The sequence below is a fragment of the Ursus arctos genome, unplaced genomic scaffold (genome assembly GCF_023065955.2).
Source record: "Ursus arctos isolate Adak ecotype North America unplaced genomic scaffold, UrsArc2.0 scaffold_15, whole genome shotgun sequence".
NCBI lineage: Eukaryota > Metazoa > Chordata > Mammalia > Carnivora > Ursidae > Ursus > Ursus arctos.
In genome coordinates, this window is record NW_026622819.1 from 58,205,295 (window position 1) to 58,224,070 (window position 18,776).

The 18,776-nt window shown below is 38.1% G+C and overlaps 1 protein-coding gene across 9 annotated transcripts in view; it reads left to right on the forward strand.

The window, feature by feature from the left end:
- Positions 1-18,776, forward strand: part of RANBP17 (RAN binding protein 17) — a 319,843-nt gene that overhangs the window by 278,477 nt on the left and 22,590 nt on the right. For all 9 annotated transcript variants that reach the window (XM_044388576.3, XM_044388577.3, XM_026510957.4 and 6 more), the window contains 2 exons: positions 1,820-1,958; positions 12,582-12,748. In XM_044388576.3, the coding sequence (XP_044244511.2) occupies positions 1,820-1,958; positions 12,582-12,748 (306 nt within the window). The remainder of the gene's footprint in view (positions 1-1,819; positions 1,959-12,581; positions 12,749-18,776) is intronic.

Consider the following 18,776-nt stretch of genomic DNA (forward strand, 5'->3'; position numbering starts at 1 on the left):
AATTAAATGTACAGTTTTCAAAAACTGCAGCCACCACCTCTGACAGATTGGTCATCCAGACTGCTCCAGGTTCAGCATACAGAGAAAATGTAATTAGCTATTTCAACTAATTGCTTTTAACTATGCCACTGATTCAAAGAAGGTCTGTTTCCTAGAGCAGAAATGTAGGATTGGCTACAGAATCTTCTCCTTCCTTCTTCCTTCCTCCTCCTACTCCATCTACTCCCCCTACTCTTTGGCCTCCCTTTCCATAAAAATTCTGGTGTGGCGGAAAGAGTGCTGAACTCAAAGTTGAGCATACGGGTGCATAGTCTCTACTCTGCCACTCACTAGTCATTTACCTTGAATAAATCACCTTCTCTATTTCTCCAGGCTTTAATTTCCTCACCTTTAAAATTAGTAAATTAAACAAAGTGATCTCTAGGTCCCTTTTCAACTCTACCATCTAGTTTCTGTGATTTATGTCAGTGGTTTTCAAACTTTGAGGCCCATCAGAATCACCTGGGGTGCTTGTTGGAAATTTAAATTTCCAGGCTCCTCCACTGAGCTGTGTCATTATCAGACTTTTTTTAAACATCCGTGCCTGATTACACAAAAGCTAATAAATGCCCAACGTGGTTGCAGTAATTACTTCAGTAACAGCCAAATTCGTGCTCAGGCTTAGTTCAGGCTTTCCCCCCTGCTCCTTGCCAAGGTTACAAGTAAGATCTAGGGGGCTTTTGTCAGTCAGCCTATGTGAGCAATGCTCCTTGACAAGAATGGGCGAATGGACTAGCAGCACCCTCTTCCACCTTTCTAAGCTAGTCTTAATGGAACCACATCTCAGGCCAGAATGGTTTAGCCTCAGTAGTAGAATGGGATGCTCACTAAACGCTACCTGTATGACCGAAATTACAAGGTAGACACTTGACTCAGATGGGTTCTCATCCAGAGGACTCTTCACTACGGTTGAGGTCCACCAAAAAAAACTGATTGTGGCTCCAGGAATTGTTCTAATCTTTTTTTCTAACAGGCGAACAAATCTCTAACTCATTCTCAAAATTAAGGGTGCATAGGACTCCCTTAGCGTGCATGTTTAAAATGCATGTTTCAAGACCTTATTCCAGAGCACTTCATGTAGTGAGTCTGGAGTGGGGATCAGGAAACTGCATTTTTAAGAAGTATCCCATGTGATCTTATGGGGGTGGTCTTAATCTCACTTTAATAAATACTGCTCTGGTTTATTTCTCTTATGAGTGTTATGCTTCTTTGATATTGGTTTGAGCTTATTTGATATTGGTTAAAGCTTTCCAGGTATCTTTCTCATGCACTTATTTTTTGCCTGTAGTATATGGCAAATATGAAGCCATTGGCCAAACCATAATTTAGTTAAGTGGGTTGGCATTTGCGAGTGAAACAGACTATGATGTCAAATCCTATTATAGCAGCAAATATCTTTGTATTAAAAAAAAAAAAGGCTGCCTAGCCACTATTAAGTACTGTTCAGTGTTACAATATCCCCATCCAGAAAAATAATTCAGTCTTCCAAATTCCATACTACAGAGATTTTATTTGCATGTAAGTGTTAGCCATATAAGGTAAAATTGAGATTACTTACCGTGCTGTAGCTTCAAATTGGGATTTCTAGAGATCAAGAGAATCCTATTAGAACCCTTTTTAATACTGAATCATGATGTCATTTGTTCCATGTATTTATTGAATATATTTATGTTTAGGTAAGCTTACAATTTCCAATATTATATAAATGGCAGTTGCCCCTAGAACTTAACATGTCTTTTGCTTCCCTGTGGCTTGACACCTAGTTCTCTCTGTGTTGTAGCAATATCGGAAACTGAGCCAGTCCTACTATCCACTCCTGGAATGTCTTACCCAGGACCACATGAGCTTCATCACCAACTTAGAGCCTCCTGTACTGCTATATGTTCTCACATCTATCTCAGAGGGACTCACTACTCTAGGTAAGTATCACAAAGAACATTATCTCCAGAGGAAAAACTTGACTGTGGTCTCTTAATGTATGTACTTAATGAGACGATCATCCTACAAAGGGGAAAAGATCGTATATCCAAACTGAAAGATTATTTTATAATTATTACTTGCAAGTGAGAGAATGCCCTTTTTTCATATTCTGATGTACTGCTTATTTCTTAGCTTAATTAAGGTATAATTTAAACGCAATAAGACCCATTGATTTTAAGTGAGCAGTTCAGTGACTACTGATAGATGTATGTACACAGTCATAAACTACCACAACCAAGATATGGACCATTTTCTTCACCACAAAAAGCTCCCTCGTGCCCCTTTCTGATCAATCCCTTCCCCCTGGCCCCAGCCCCTAAGAACCACTGTCTACTTTCTTTCACTATAGTTTTCCTTTTCTAGAATGTTGTCTAAGTTGAAACATATGATATATAGACCTTTGTGTCTGCCTTCTCTGATTTAACATAATGCCTTTGAGATTCATCCATGTTGTTTTGCAAATCAGTTTATTCCTTTCTGTTGGTGAGTATTATCCCATTGTATGGATTTTCACAATTTATTTATATATTCACCACCTGATGGCTGTTTGGGTTGTTTCCATTATTTGGTTATTTTGTACAATGCTACTATGAACATTCATGCACAAGTCTTTCTGTGGACAAATACAATTTCTCTGGGGTAACTACCTAGGAATGGGATTTCTGAGTTGTATGCTAAGTGTATTTTTAACATTATAAAAAAAAAAAAAAACTGCAACACTGTTCCCCAAAGTCACTCTACCATTTTCATCTCCCCAGCAGTGTAGGAGGGTTCCAGTTTCCCTGTATCCTCCCTACACTTGCTATTATCAGTCTTTTTCATCTTAGCCATCTTAGTGGGTGTGAAGAAGAATCTCATTGTAGTTTTAAAATTTATTTCACTGCTGAATAATGATTTGAACATCTTCTCATGCTTGCATACCATTTGTGTACCTTTTTGGTGAAGTATTTGTTCAAATCTTTTACCCATTTTTTTAACTGGATTGTTTATCTTTTAAGTATTTATTATGCATTCTGGATACAAATCCTTTATCAAATGTGTGTTTTGTGAATATTTTTTCAGTCTTGGCTTGTCTTTTTATTTTCTTAGCAGTACCCCCATATTACAAGAGCAAAGTTTTTAATTTTGAGGAAGTCTAATTTATTTATTTTTTTCTCTTATAGTTCATGTCTTTTGGGTCCTATCCTAAGAAATCTTTGCTTAACCCAAGGCCAAAAAGGTTGTTCCTGTGTTTTCTTCCATAAGTTTTATAGTTTTTTATCTTATGCTTAGGTCTATGATCCATTTCAATTAAACTTTTTGTATATAGTATTATATATGAGATAAAAGCTGTTTTTCAACATACATTCAATTGTTCTAGCACCTTTTGTTGAAGAACATCCTTTCTCTTTTGAATTACTTTGTGCCAGTTTGGTTCTGCTGATTTTTAATTTTTGTCCTAACCTTTTGTCCTTAACCTTAAGTCTTAAAATCAGATAGCATAGCCCTCTAATTTTGTTTTCTTTTTTTAAAATTGTCTTGACTAGTCTGTGTTCTTTTTTTTTTTATATAAGTTTTAGAGTCAATTTGTCAATTTCTTGTTAGAAAAAAAATGAATAAGGGAATTTTGGTGGGGATTGCATTGAATCTCTAGCCCAATTTGGGGAGAATTGACATATTAGCAATACTGAGTGTTCAATTCCTAAAAATGACATATCTGTCCATTTATTTAGGTCTTCCTTTATTTTTCTCAACAGCATTTTTGTAGCTTTGAATGTATGACTTTTTGTACATATTTTGTTATATTTATAACTAAGTATTTTACATTTTTATGCTAAATTCATACTAAATTTTAATTTCCTTTTGTTCTTGGCTACCATGTTGAATTGCAGTTGATTTTTTTGTATGTTGACCTTGTATCCTGCAGCCTTACTAAACTTCCTATTAATTCTGGTGGTTTCTGTAGATGTCTTAAGATTTTCTACATAGTTGTGTCTACGAATAAAGACAGTTTATCTCTTCCTTTCCAATCTGTATGGCTTTTATTTTTTCTTGCCTTATCACACTGGCTAGGACCTACATATAGTACAATGTTGAATAGAAGTAATGATAGCAAACATTTTTTCCTTGTCTCCAAGGAAATGTCTCCGTTCATTCTTTCACTATTCAGTATAATGTTAGCTGTAGGTTTTTATAGATGCTGTTTATCTTGTTGAGAAGATTCCCTTCCATTGTGGTTTTCTGAGGGTGTTATCAGGGATGAATATTGAATTTTATCAAATTATTTTTCTGCATCTACTGAGATGATCGTGTGGTTTTTCTTTTTAGTTCTGTTTATACATTACATCATGTTGATCATCACATTGGTGGATATTTGTTAAACCAACCTTGCATTCCACACTAGGTTACAACATATTACCCTTCTTATATATTACTGAATTCAGCTTTCTAAATTTTTGATACAGGTTTTACATCTATGTTCATGACAGATGTCGGTGTGTTCTGTAGTTTTTCTATAGTTCGTCTTCCATATCTTTTATTCTTTATCTATTCTTCTGTATCTTTGCCTTGTTTTAGTATCAGTGTAATGCCCTCATAAAATGACTAGGGAATTGTTCTCTCCTCACCTGTTTTCTTAAAAAGTTTGTGTAGAATTGTTATTAGTTCTTACTTCAATGTTTGATAGAACTCCCCAGTGAAGCCATTAGGTCTAGATTTTTTTAGTAGGTTTTTAACTACAAATTAAACATTTCTAATAGATATAGGGCTATTCCAGTTATTTATTAGATCTGGGGTAGCATTTGGTAGTTTATGTCTTTAAAGGAATTTCTCCTTTTCATCTGAAGTTCATCTGACACTGACATAAAATTATTCATAATGTCCCATTGTTCTACAGTTTGATTTCTGTAAGGTCTCTGGTGATGTTACCTCTTTCATCCCTGAAATTGGCAATTTGTGTCTTCTCTTTTTTTTCTTGATCATTCTGGCTCTGGATTTATCAGTTTTAGTGCAGAGAACTAATTTTCAGTTCTCATTGATTTCTCTGTTATTTTTCTGTCTTTTATTTCATTGATTGCATTTATGGCTTTTATCATTTCCTTCCCTCAGTTTACTTTGCTTTTCCTTTTCTAATTTTTCAGATAGAAACTTAGATCACTGATCTTAGACTTTCCTTTTTGCTAATATACATTTAATGCTTTCATCTAAGCACAGCTAGAGCTATTCCTCACAAAATTTTTATGTATTTAGGGGTTTTTCTGTTTAGTTTAAAAATATTTTCTAACTGTCCTGCTGATTTCTTCTTTGATCAATGGATTGTTACTGAGAGGCACAGTGTTTAATTTCTGTATATCCAGAGGTGTTCCTGATTCCTGTTATTGATTCTAGTTTAATTCCATTATTCCATTGAGGATATACTCAATGATTGTTACAATCTTTATATTTATTGCATCCCTTTTATGGTTCAAAGTACCGTGAATGTTCCATGGGCACTTGAAATGAATGTGCATTCCATTGTTGTTGGGAAGAATGTTCTGTATGTCTAATTGATAATGTTCAGATTTTCTACATTCTTACTAGTTGTTTGTTTGTTTGTTTTCTCCTTATTCTATGAATTACCAAGAGACGAGTGCTGAAGTCTAACTATAATTATAGATTTTTCCATTTCTCCTTTGAGTTCTATCTTTGGTGTAAAGTATGTTAAAGCTCTGTTATTAGGTATGTAAATATTTAGGATTGTTCTGTCCCTTTGATGAATTTTCCCCTTTATCATGAAGTGACCCTCTTTATCTCTGGTAATAATCTTTTTTCTGAAATCTATTTTGTCTAGTATTACTAGCTTCTCCAGCTTTCTTTTGATTAGTGTTGCCTGTTTTTCCATCATTTCATTTTTAATCTTCCTGTGTCTTTATATTTAATTTCTTGTAGAGAGCAGGTATTTTCTATTGATATTGTAACATTTTTTACAAACTTGGTGGCTTAAACCAATGTAAATTTATTATCTTATAGCTATTTGGATTTTTTTATAGATTTGACTTATTTATTAGAGAGAGAGGGAGTGGGGGAGGGGCAGAGGGAGAGAATCTCAAGCAGACTCTGTGCTGAGCGCAGAGCTGATGCAGGGCTCAATCTCACATCCCTGAGATCATGACCTGAGCCAAAAGTGAGAGTGGGACACCCAACCAACTGAGCCACTCTATAGTTCTTTAGGTCATAAATCTGACATGGGTCTCACTGGGCTAAAGTTGAAGGTATCAGCAGAGCTCTGTTCCTTTCCAGGACAAATTCCATTTCCTTGCCTTTTCCAGTTTCTAGAGACTACCTACATTCCTTAGCTCATGGCCCCCAGCAAGATTGCGTCTATAACCATTCTTCCATAGATACATCTCCCTCTGATTCTGACCTCTGCTCCTTCTCTCTTTCACTTTCAAGGACACTTGAGATTACATTGGGCCTACCCAGATAATTCAGGATAATCTCCCTATTTTTCACTCAACTAATTAGCAGTCGTATTCCATCCGCAATCTTACTTATTCTTTGCCATGTAATCTAACATATTCACAGGTTCTGGGAATTAGCACATGGACATAGGACATATTTGCCTAACATGCAGCATATAGTTGGGTCATATTTTTATATCAAATCTGACTATCTCTGCCTTCTCATTAGTGTCTCAACCATTTACATTTAATGTAACTACCAGTGTATTTGAGTTTAAATCTATAATATTGCTATTTGTTTTCTTTTTATTTGACTGAGCTTTGTTTCTTTTTTCCTTTTTTCCATTTTCCTGCCTTCTTTTGGTTTGGATTAATTAAATGCTTTTTATGAATCCATTTAAATCCTGTATGAGTTTATTAGCCAGACTTCTTTATTTTTAGTGGCACTCTAGGGTTTATAATCTACACCTTCAAATAATATCATCACAGTTTGCCTTCAGATAATCACAGTCTACCTTTTTCCTCTATCTCCATTCCTTCTGGAACTCCAGCTACACATGTATTATATATCTCTGTTATTATTCAAAGACTGGATAGAAAGGACTCCTTTACAGATCTCCAGAATTCTCTCTTTGTATGCCTCCCACTCTCTGAAACTCTGTCCCATGAGTTCTACCTGCCTCAGCCTCCCTAAGTTCAAACTGTTTCTCTTCAACTCAGTGAGACTACTTAGCTTTGTTTGGGTTCCCCCTTCTAGGCCTGTAGCCTGGAAACTCCTTGGGGCAATAAGCTCCAGTGACTGTGTAGGTGTAACCTCATTTGTTTCCCTCTTCTCTGGTTTAATAGCCCGATACTGCTTGCTGTGCAATAATTGAAAAATGTTGTTTCATATTTTTGTCTGTTTTCTAGTTATTTATGGCAGAAGGAAAAATTCTCATGGCAGTTAATCCTTCATGGACAGAAACTGAAGCCTTGTCTTTTCTTATTACAGTTTGGCTTAACATAGTTTTATCTCACATCATGGTAATACTTGAAGATTTTGAATTAGTTGCAGGTAGCTATATTGTCTCAAAGTGTGGTCTTGGGCCTGGAATCTGTATTTTCACAAGGCCCTCAAGGGAGTCTTGATGGGGTGGCATTATGGAGGGAATATTGAATAAGTCCCAGTGCTACCACCTTATTAAGTGTATGATTGTGGGCAAGTACTCTATGCCTGATGCTTTTATAGGTGTTTTCAAGATGTGTACTTCGCCTTTGTCATTCTCAGAACCACTATGCATACCAAAACTGGTTACATAATCTAATAGTGCTGTTTGTCCTTATTTCCTACTTGATTGCAAGCTTCCGAAGGACAGGAACAGTGTCTTGAGGTACCACTTTATTCCCAATGCCTAGCGTATAGTAAGTGCTCAATAAATACTTATTGATTAAATTAATTAGGTAATATTATTTTCATTATACAGATGAGTAAGCTGTGGCTCAGGGAGGTGAAACAACTTACACAAGGTCACACAACTAATACGAGCCTGATCTAGGAGTCTTTCTAATTCTAAAACCCATTCCCCTTCACCTCACTATCCTGCTGGATCTGTCTGTCTAATCTAGGTCACAGTCTGGCAGGTGAATCATGCCCTATGTCTTCAAGAAAAAGGACTATTGAAAGTAACCACTTGGGTTTCTCCTTTTCCAACAATAATAGATCTGTAAAGAGGCATTAATAGTTATTGTTACAAGCAGCATTTGGGTTACAAGCAGGTCTCAGTTCTGCTTTAGCCTCTGGAAAAAATGAGAGAGGGAGGCACAAAAAAATTCAATCAGTGATGGAGTTGTAACACACCTAATATGCTTAACATATTTTTAAAAATTTGGTAATAATCATTCATCAGCATTTTTAGTTTCAGGCCAGCTATAATATGGGGAAAGAGAAAGGTGAATGAGAAAAGAGATTGTATTTTCTGTCTTTTTAATTATCCAGCCACCATCACCCACCCCCATACTCTTACATACCGAGACCAAGTGCAGGACTTACGAAAAGCTGCTCTTAATAATGACTCTGAAGTCATTCATTCAGTAAGTATCAGTTGTGTACATACTAGGTACTTGGCCGTACTAAAGGGAACAAGACAGATAAGGTCCCTACTTATGTGAAGCTTAGCTTCTAGAGAGAGAAGATAAACAATAAATAAGTGAACACACACAAGAAAATGTCCAGTCATGACAAGTGCTAAATAAAGATTTAAAATGGGATAATGACTGGAGAATGATTAAATGTGGCTTCTCTAGAAGAAGTGATCGGGGAAGGCCTCTGCAGTTCAGCCGGGGCAGGGATGGGCATGCATTCCAAGAAGAGAAGGATGGCGCAAAAGGCAAAAACAAGGGATGGTGAAGGTAAATGAAAAGTTGAACCAACTGGAAAGCACCAGACCTTTCCTCATCAAGTCCACTACCAATAAAATGTTCATTATTAATAGAGTATGTTATTATTTTGAACACACTCTTGAATTGGAGGAAGTGGTATGAATGTAATATGGGAGCAAAACATTCAGGAAACATTTAGAAACTTAGAGACCTTGTACCTTAGTTTTTCCCACCAGAAACATGCTAGAGATAGAAGAAATCTATGCATTAGCCAAACAAAGTGATGGGCTTGGTGTTTCAGGGATTGAAATAGCCAGGAAAACACATGGAAAGTGTAAAGGGGACAGTACTACTGTGTGTTGGGCAATATGATAGCCTTTGCGCTCCTCACCTTACTGATCTCTCACGAGGCCTTGCGAAGTAGGTGATATGAAGCACATCTTACAGACATGCAAATCGAAGCTCCGTAAGTCAAAACATCTAGGAAATACAGATTCCAACTTAGACCCACCTCTTTCCAAAACTACTGCACCACCCACGCAGGCCTTTTGTTTCCGAGATTGCCTTTCACGCCATATTTTTCCAAGGCTTCCATCCTCTCTTCTGCCCTGGTGAGAAATTTTGAGCCGAAGCCAAATTTTAGCTCAGCCCCATTATCATCCTCCTGACTCAGTGAAGCAACTCTTTCCTATACAGTTAATTTTCCAGAACAGCGTTCCGTGATGGGTCTTAGTGAACAGGAGGGCTATTGATGATGCATGTGCTTCCGTGGAGACGGGTTGCAGGAGAAAAGGAGCATTTGGCTGTTTTTAGTGCCAAACAGCAAGTTGCCGGAAAGGACGAAGTGCCTATTAGGCTTAAAAATTGTATCTACAATCATCTAAATCACAGATGAATCCTTCTTAAAAGATTCTGAATGCCGAGAACTAGGACAAAATATGAAAATTCATGACTTCTGCTCATCGTTTTATGTCAGGAGAGTTTCATGATTTGAATCTCAAATAATAGCTTGAGCTGCAAATAAAGAAAACCAATAATAACACACAGTCCTCAGCACTATTCATTCTGTTTTTGATCAAATGGCCCTTGATCCTAATGATTCCACACCTTTCAATCTACCCTAAACTAACATTTATCCGTTTCAAAGTCCCCAACCATAAATCAGCAGTAATGGAAGCTCTTCTTCTTGCTTTTATTGCAAGGATATATGCTCCAACCTTCATGTCTAAAGTGTTTACCTGGCTTTTTCATAGCTGACTCAGTAGATTGGAACCTTTTAATGCAACCTGCATGGCATGTGGTCACCAAATCTATGTGAAGTCTTTATAATTTTTGTGTGATTGATAGCATATTGCTCTTCACTGGTGAGGGAAACGGTATCTATTTCCTGCTTGCTTCCTTTTGTAGATACTAAGTTACTTAATCCATTTACTTTTGTGATTGGGACTTCAGAGGTAGAAATGTAAAGGAAAAGAGAAAAGCAACGAAGCTCAACAAGTCTGTGCCTGACTTGTAGGCCTAGATGTTTTCCGCTGCATTATATTACCTCCTGGAATTATAAAACCAGAGCTCCCTTTCCTGCAAAGTAACCCAGTTGGGGGCAGGGGAGATAATCAACCAATCAATCAAACACCATAGTTTTAGGAGAAAAAGAGCTCCTTTCTTCAAAGGAAAACATAGCAGTACAGTTTACTTGCGTATATAGCTTCCAGAGCTCCACAGTTCCCCAAACTATCGTCCGTGGCCATCTTTTAGACCTTCAGACAACCCCTCCTGATCCTGCAACAGCTACCATCATCCTCAAGTTTAAATGCATTCATCTATCTGTATTTCAGAACTTTCCCCCAGACCAGCTCTTTCTATTTATTATGCCATTTCTCTCCAAAACAATGTATTTGAAAGAGTTTTTAAACTATGGCGTTATATCAGTTCTAGGTGTTATTACTGAACACAACTCAAGACCTGTAAAAACCTTCCTCAGATTAGCTTTGCCTACCCATTCTTTAATTCAGCTAAGAGGGCACCTCTAATCTAGGAAAGGCACACGTGTCTCAGAAGCTCAGAGATTAGTAAAAGTAAGAGACGAATGACTGCCTTAGGGAGTGTATAATCTCCTGGTTCCCAGCCCTACTCTCCCAGTTCACTTTCCTCATCTGCATCTACCATTTTTTTAATGTTTTTAATTGTTTCTCTTGTCATTTCGGTTACTAATCATAAACTCCTCAGGATCATGTCCATATGTTACCTTTAGCCAAAAAATCTGGGTAGTGTCATGCTATGAATCAAAACCATTTACTTTGGATAAGCTACTTACCTCTCAGCTTCATTTTTCTCATTTGAAAAATGCAAATAATCACACCTACTATATACATAGTGGTTGTTAGAAGTAAGCGAATAATAATTTTAATGTACAAAATAGATAGTTAATAAATGGTTCCTGTATCATGTCACTCACTTGCTTTAAAAGAAGTCTTTAATAACACCTCTGTTGTCTTTCAAACTAAATGTAATGTCTCAGCCCACTATTGGATGCCCTCCAGGAAGACCCCAACCTACTTTGTCAGCCTTCTCTCTTACGACTCCCTATACATTCTTTCTCACTCAAAACGGAAGTCCTACTCCTGAATACACTCTCCTCTTTCCATCATGAGGGTAAACCAGTAGTAACATCATCTCGTGAGCCCCTCGTGTTTGAAGAAAGTGTTTGGTGCTTGCATATATTTTTGCTTAATACCTAATTTTGTTTAGTATTTACTTGGTTTTAGCAGTTAAGAACATAAATCTAGAATCCAGCTCCTTGTCTGTTTTCATACAGTGGCTCCACAGTCATCTAGCCTTATGTGGCACTGGACACGTCATTTAATCCCCCACTATTCTTGCCTGTGAATGGAAATAATAAAGTAACTTCTACAGTGAGGATAATAATATAACTATTATTGTGAGGATGCAAAATAGTAATTCATGTAACTAACACAGTAAGCTCTCATTAAATATCAGCTGTTTTTATTATGAGAATGTCTAGCTGTTTTCTTCTCATTCAAGTCTGCAAGATATTTTACAAACAATGAGAAAGGTTAAGTGGTTCTTTCAAAGTAACAACCTCGCAAGTAATTGGAAAAGATGAGATTTGAAACCAGAGCTGTCTGACTCCAGAATTCCTACCTTCCCGCCACCCTAACTGCATTGTGCTAATAATCACTCTACCTGAAAAATGTCCTTCCTTATATCTAACTAAACTAACTTTCCCAGGCCCATCTCAGGTTCTGTCTCCTTCAAAAAAGTCTCTTTGATCCCCATGCACATGTGATGTCTTCCTCAGAATCCTCACAGCAGTGTGTCATTCGTTTGTACCCAGCACTGGCTCCAGTGACTTACGTACTACGTCATGAGATCTCGGACACCAGGGTAGGGGTTGCCCCTGGAACAGAGCACTTTGCTGCAAGTCTACCCCCTGTTTCATCTGAAGCAGAAGAGCACTTTACACCAAAGAGATATTTCATAAAGTCGCTTGAGTTGAACAGAGGGTCCTCAGGGTCACAAATGGAAAATTCTGTCCCATTCAATCCAGAAATTATTTACTTTCTAACACGTCTTTATACCAGGTCCTGTAGTAGACACTGGGTTTAAAGAGATGAACAAGGCAAAATCCCCGCCCTCGAGGAATTTATAGTTTGATAAAAGTGCTTTGAAACCAGAGAGTGATTTTTTTAATTGGAGGCATTATAATTAATCAGATGAAAAAACACTTCAGTAATGCGAAGGAATTCTCATTTATTGTTCGTACAGATACAGTTGTCTCCTCCAGCTGCTGTACCAGTTTAGACTACATCGTCACCTACCTCTTCAAGCACATAGCAAAAGAGGGCAAGAAGCCACTTCGATGCAGAGAGGCTACCCAGGCCGGTCAGAGACTATTACATTTTATGCAGCAAAATCCAGATGTCCTACAGCAGGTAACTGGTGGTCGGTCACCTGGCTTAAGAAACAGAGTTTCCCAAAAGCCAGCCTAGACCCTGAATATCTCTTAGAGCAAATGGTCTGGTCAAGACTCTTTACCAGTTATTCTCTAGGAGTATTTTCCCTGAAGATAGGGTAGCACCCTAGCCCCAGGACTACTCACCCTCAAGATATCTCTAAGTCATTTGTCTTACTCCAGTGAAGCTAGAATTCAAAAAAGGATAGCTCTTCCAGAGGCCTGAGAGAAATAAAAGGCGAAGCCAGAACTAGAAACGGTCAAGCTCTGGTTTCTTTCCTGGAGCCTCTAATAATGTCTTCTGAAGTTCACCTTGTGAGTACTCTGGTACGTTGGGAAACTGCCATTTGCCAAGCTCCTAGTCAGTGCCAGACAGCTTGCTGGGAACTTTCTGTTCATCATACCACAATTAGTATTCTTCCCATTTAAGATAAGAAATCAAGGTTCAGATAGATCATATTCCCCAAGGCATTTAAGTAATAAATAAAGCCACGACTTCTTTATTTTCAAATGTGTTTTCCGACTGGCTAATATGAGTTAGGTCCAAGTTTAATACTGTTTTTTAAAAACTCACTTCTGCAAATCACAATAACAGCATGCATAAAAATAAATAACACATGCCAGAAATATTTCAAAGAGAATAATACTTACATTTTTCTATGGAGATACCATCACTATGATATTTTCCAGTTCCACTAACTTTGGAAACTTTATACTGCTTCCAGTTGTTTTATTTTGCCAAATTATCTTCATAATAGTTTGTGGTTTGCAAATGTAAACACTTTAACAAGGTTATTAGCCAAAAACCAAGGCTCCTGTCACCAGCGGAAAGTATCTCTCTGAGCAAAGAAATGATGAACGTAGAATGAGCCAGCCATGGGTGAGGTTTTCTTCCTGGCTATCAATTTTTACAAATATTCAAATTGAATTACATATATATATTATTTATATGTATAGTTTTATTTATTTTAATATATAGTAATAAATTATAATATATAATTATATATTATAATAATAATATATAATTCTATATAATAATAAATATATTATATATTTTATTTATTTTAATATATAATAGATTATAATGTCTAATAATTATATAACATGTATTTTACATATATAATATGTATTATATTAATATATAATTAATATAATATGTATTATATTAATATATAATATATTAAAATAATATATATATTTTACATATTTTGGGTGATGTCTCAGTTAGCGTTTTGTTTTCCTGGCAAGGAGGTGTGTAATTAAGATTTTGTGTAACTAGACAAGGCGCTGTCGGCCTGCAAGTGTTTGGTATGACCCTGTAAGTGTTACGACGCGTCGCTGTTACGGTAAAGAGAAGAGAAAAGTAGCACGTGTACTGAGGGCTTTCTGTGCACAAGGTGCAAGAGCCACTGAGACTCATAAGACATAATTTCTCTCCTTAAAAAGTTGCTGTCAGGTGGGACAGAGATAACTGGTTAGTTATTAGGTAACTAACCACTTACATGATAATTTGATTAAGATAGTGGTGACAGAGATTGACACACGAGGAGAGGACTTTCAGAGAACTCTTCTCACGTACACCCCCACAACAACCCCATTCATCATCCCCATTTCACAGGTGAATAAATTGAGACACAGAGAGCAACTGGGAATTGGAATGTGAACCAAGGTTTGTTTGGCTCAAAAGCCCAAGGCCTTACCACTTGCATTGTTGATTCTCAAGGGCCTCGTTGGTAGGGAGAAGATCTCAGATTCACCAGGAATGCCATTTCAAACTGTACATTCTGTCGAGATTTGGCTGTACCCCCCCTTCCCCCTTGGCCACCTACCCAACTGCAGTAGCCTCTGGTACTGTTGGGAGCATGTCGTAGCCCTCAGGTGTTCTGCAAGGAGAAGGTTGAAACCCACAGATTTAGAGCATGTAGCCAGTGGAGAAAATAAATACCCTCAGACTGGCCAGGAATCAGACCCGGCCCCCACCCCACCATGGCAAATGACAAGTCCACCGCCAACTGCCTCCTGCCGGCACTCAGCCTGATCACAATATTGTCCCATAGACTTTGGCGGAAACTATAAAGTCGGTAGAAGATTTTACCAAAATCAATAGGCTGTGAACCTAGATAAATACCATCAGACGGTGCAGAGCAAGTGATGTGGTTGTACAGGAGACAATCAAGTTTGTCTTCACTCAGAATGACCGTGCTTTGTTGGTTTAAGTAATTTCTGTGTGTTAATAATACTTGGTAATCCTTTGCTTTATAGCATATGACTAAGTAGTGATATATCTTTATTAACAGTGGAATACATTCTATTTATTTGGAATGTAGGCTTTCAGATAGCATTTTAAATATTAATGACTGGTCTCTGGTAGTCAGCATAAATATGATTTGCATTAGCACGAGGTTATATCATCTTGAGTGCCTCTGATGTCAACTATCGGGTATAGTAATATCTGACATCATCTCCTTAGGTCACTGACAACTTTGACCTCTATTCTTATGCACAGTTTCTGTCGTCTCAAAAGCTCTTTTGAATTGATTTGAAATTTTGACTCTTCCCTTTATGAGGCAGTAAAATTGATAATTATTCAGATGGGAACTGAGCGCTGAGTGAAAAATCAATTCTACCCGCTCTCTGCTGCGTATAAAATTACTTCTGAGTCGGCCGGACTGAACGGATGGCCGGAGTAAAAGCAGCAGGCAGGAGTAGTGGGAGGAATTAGCTGGACAGAGCTAATAGCCTGAAGGGATGGACTTGGAAAAGAGGGAGTGGGCCAGTTGGGGGTTATTATGAGCAAGGATGGGTCCCATTGATCATCTGTTTACATCAGCTTTCCAAGACCTTATAAATCAGCGCTGAAGAGCAGCAGAACTCAAGATTCGGCATCTTACCAGAGGGACTTTGTATTAGATTATTCTCGTTTTCACACTCAGATGAAAAGTGAGCCATTGATTATTCATTGGTTGCCCATTAAATGCTGTTTTTATAGATGATTTGCCTATCACTGAAGGTAATGAACAAGGTGGCTGCTTTATAATTCGAGGTTTCAGTTTTCAAGGCATCTGTGTTGGTTAAGTAATGCCTAACCCTATTAAAAGGAATGGGTTACAAATTGCTTAACAGTGCTGAAAAACTAGACCCTAATGACTAATTGTGCTTGGAGTTTAGAGAGGGTTTGTCAGCTCTTTAAACTAAACTGACGCCGTGATGCTGCAATTATTTACTAGTTTGAACCGTTTTTCCCCCCAACCTGGATATATATTGCCGGGAGCGTAATTGCATGAAGTGTGTCAGTTCCAAATTGCAAAAGTTTATGTCTTCAAGCTTCCATAGCAAGCAAAGCATGAACCCACATAAAAGGTTTTCCAGCATCCTTGTAGGCCTTTCGATTGGCGTGCAACAGCCTGGGAAGCATCTTTTCAGCGCCTCTCACCTGGAAATGTGCTTATTATGACCTGTTCTGTGGCTTGAGATCCTCAGTGTTTTTAAAAATATTCTCCAGATAAGCCACCTTCCAGAATCTGTAAACAAATCTGACTTTGCTAGCATTAAACTTAGTCTCTTTGAAGATCCACTGTAATTAAGCGAATCTGTTGCAAATAAGAATTTCTGTCTCACCAGCATTCCTTGGACTTAGCAATTGAGGAAAAGCCAGTTTACATATATTAAGAATAAATATTCCCCATGTGTCTTTATGCCATTAGAAAGATAAATTAAAATTTTAAGAACAAGCCAATAGTAAGAGTGCTTAGGCATAGATCTGTTACAGTAATTTGGAAAATTAAATTTCTGTGTTAATTTTTTTCAGTTTTATCTCTGGTCATGTTAAGTGCCTCTATAAGCCATAGACCAGCATTCATTTAGTTGTATCACAGAGTGAAAGATTTGCCCAAATTAGGTAAGTGTGTTTTGTAGAATTAGAGGGGCAGTTCAGAGATGTGACTGATTCTTTTTCCGATTATAAGAATAGGACACTGATGCTGAATGCTTCTCTAAATCAGAAATGCAGCTGTAGGGGCGCCTGAGTGGCTCCATAGTTAAGCGTCTGCCTTCGGCTCAGGGCGTGATCCCAGTGTTCTGGGATCGAGCCCCACATCGGGCTCCTCCGCTGGGAGCCTGCTTCTTCCTCTCCCACTCCCCCTGCTTGTGTTCCCTCTTTCGCTCTCTCTCTCTCCCCGTCAAATAAATAAATAAAATCTTAAAAAAAAGAAAAGAAATGCAGCTGTAAGTAATTGCTCTGGAGAGAGGAGCACCTTCCACAGAAGCAGAACAAGAACTCTGTGGTTGTCAGTATTACTGATTGGATTATGCAGTTAACTTATTAACAAGGTATTTTTAGCAATTATATTCTCTAACATCTAAATACATTGAAGGGATGAAGAGAACATTTAGGTTTGAATTCGTCTCACCCTCATCTATTTAACTCTTTGGCGTAAGTCAGCTATAGTCAAACCCCCAAAAAAGTTCTAATTATGATTTTCTCTCTCTTTCACTCCCTGCCTCCCTTCCTTCCTCCCTCCGTCCCCCCTCCCTCACCCCCAGCCTGGCATTTAACTACAGATTGTGAAGAGCTGTCAGGAGCTATAAGAATCATACTTCAGTAGGGATGTGTGCTGAAAGAACATTCACCCTTTTCCTCAATCAGTCAGTCAATCAATGAAAATTGCTTTTGTAGAATGCTCTTCGTGACATGCATCCCAAAGTGATTACAGCAAGAGGGAGATCATCTGCTCTTTTTTCATTTTTGTGTTTAGATTGAAATGATACTGCTCAACATTTTGACATCCTATACAAGACATCTTTCATACTTAAGATTCCATTCCCTGATACTAAGTAGCAGAAAGTGCAGTCGCATATTTAACTGATGTTGGGATTTTGGCCGGTAGAACCTAGCAACACTCTCACAGGGGGAGACACTCAAGCACATGAAGTGTATTCCTGTCTCTTATCGGCTTAAAAAATAATTAGCCAGATTTCCTAATGTTATTACAGGCATTTCTAGCAGACCCTAAATAGAAAGTGTGCCCTCCACATGACCCATGAGCTCAGTCTGGTTGATTTGCCACTTTCTTATCAAAAATATGGCAGTAGATTGGTACCCAAAACACACACTGAAAGAACATTCACAACTAGATCAGAGGACAACATGGGTATAGAGGGTTTAAAGGAAGCCAGGGAGAGGTCATTAGACACCAAAAGTAGAAAGCAGGAACTCATGTTCCAGGACAGAACTGGTTTTTGCACATGCTGCCTCGATCTTGGTCTTCACAGCACTCTGTGCGAGGACTCTGTATTTATTTCTAGGAAAAAATGACATTGGCAAAATGTAAGCGCTTACTGTGCGCACACAGTAGCTTAAGCTTTTTACGTATGCATGGAATCTGATTCAGTCATCACAGTATGTCTGTGAAATGGTATTATTATGATGGCCACTTTGTAAATATAGAAACTGAGGTGCAAAAAGATTAATAAGTAACTAACTTGCCCAAGGTCACACATAGTAAGTGGAAAAACGAAAATTCTGGCCTGTTGAACTACGGAGTTCACATGCTTGACCACAAAGCTATAGTTTGTTGGCGGCTACTAGTCTGAGGTGGGATATATGTTTTCATCACTCACACTGAGGCAAGTTGAGCTTCCAGTAAGTCCCACCGGGGCCATCCTTAAGGTAGAATGATTTAGAGCAGTTATCCTATACCCCAACTTGGTGCTGTAGCCGGGACGAAACAGATGGGCAGTGACCCAGAGAGGCAGTGGGCAAGGGAGAGGGAGGTTGCTTTGCCAGCTGGTACAGAGAGCCTTGTGCTTCCCACCGTCACTGAGGCAGAGTGAACAGACCTTCCGCTCCCTTACCCTACACCCACACCCAGTCATTAATTGCCAGACACTGAGAGTATAAAATGGAGTGGGACACGTACCCTCGAGGAGGCCGCCGGCATCTAATAGCGTCACTGTCTCACGATGTGCCTGTGTTCTTTTCCTTTAATGTCTTTGAGGTAGCTCTTGAG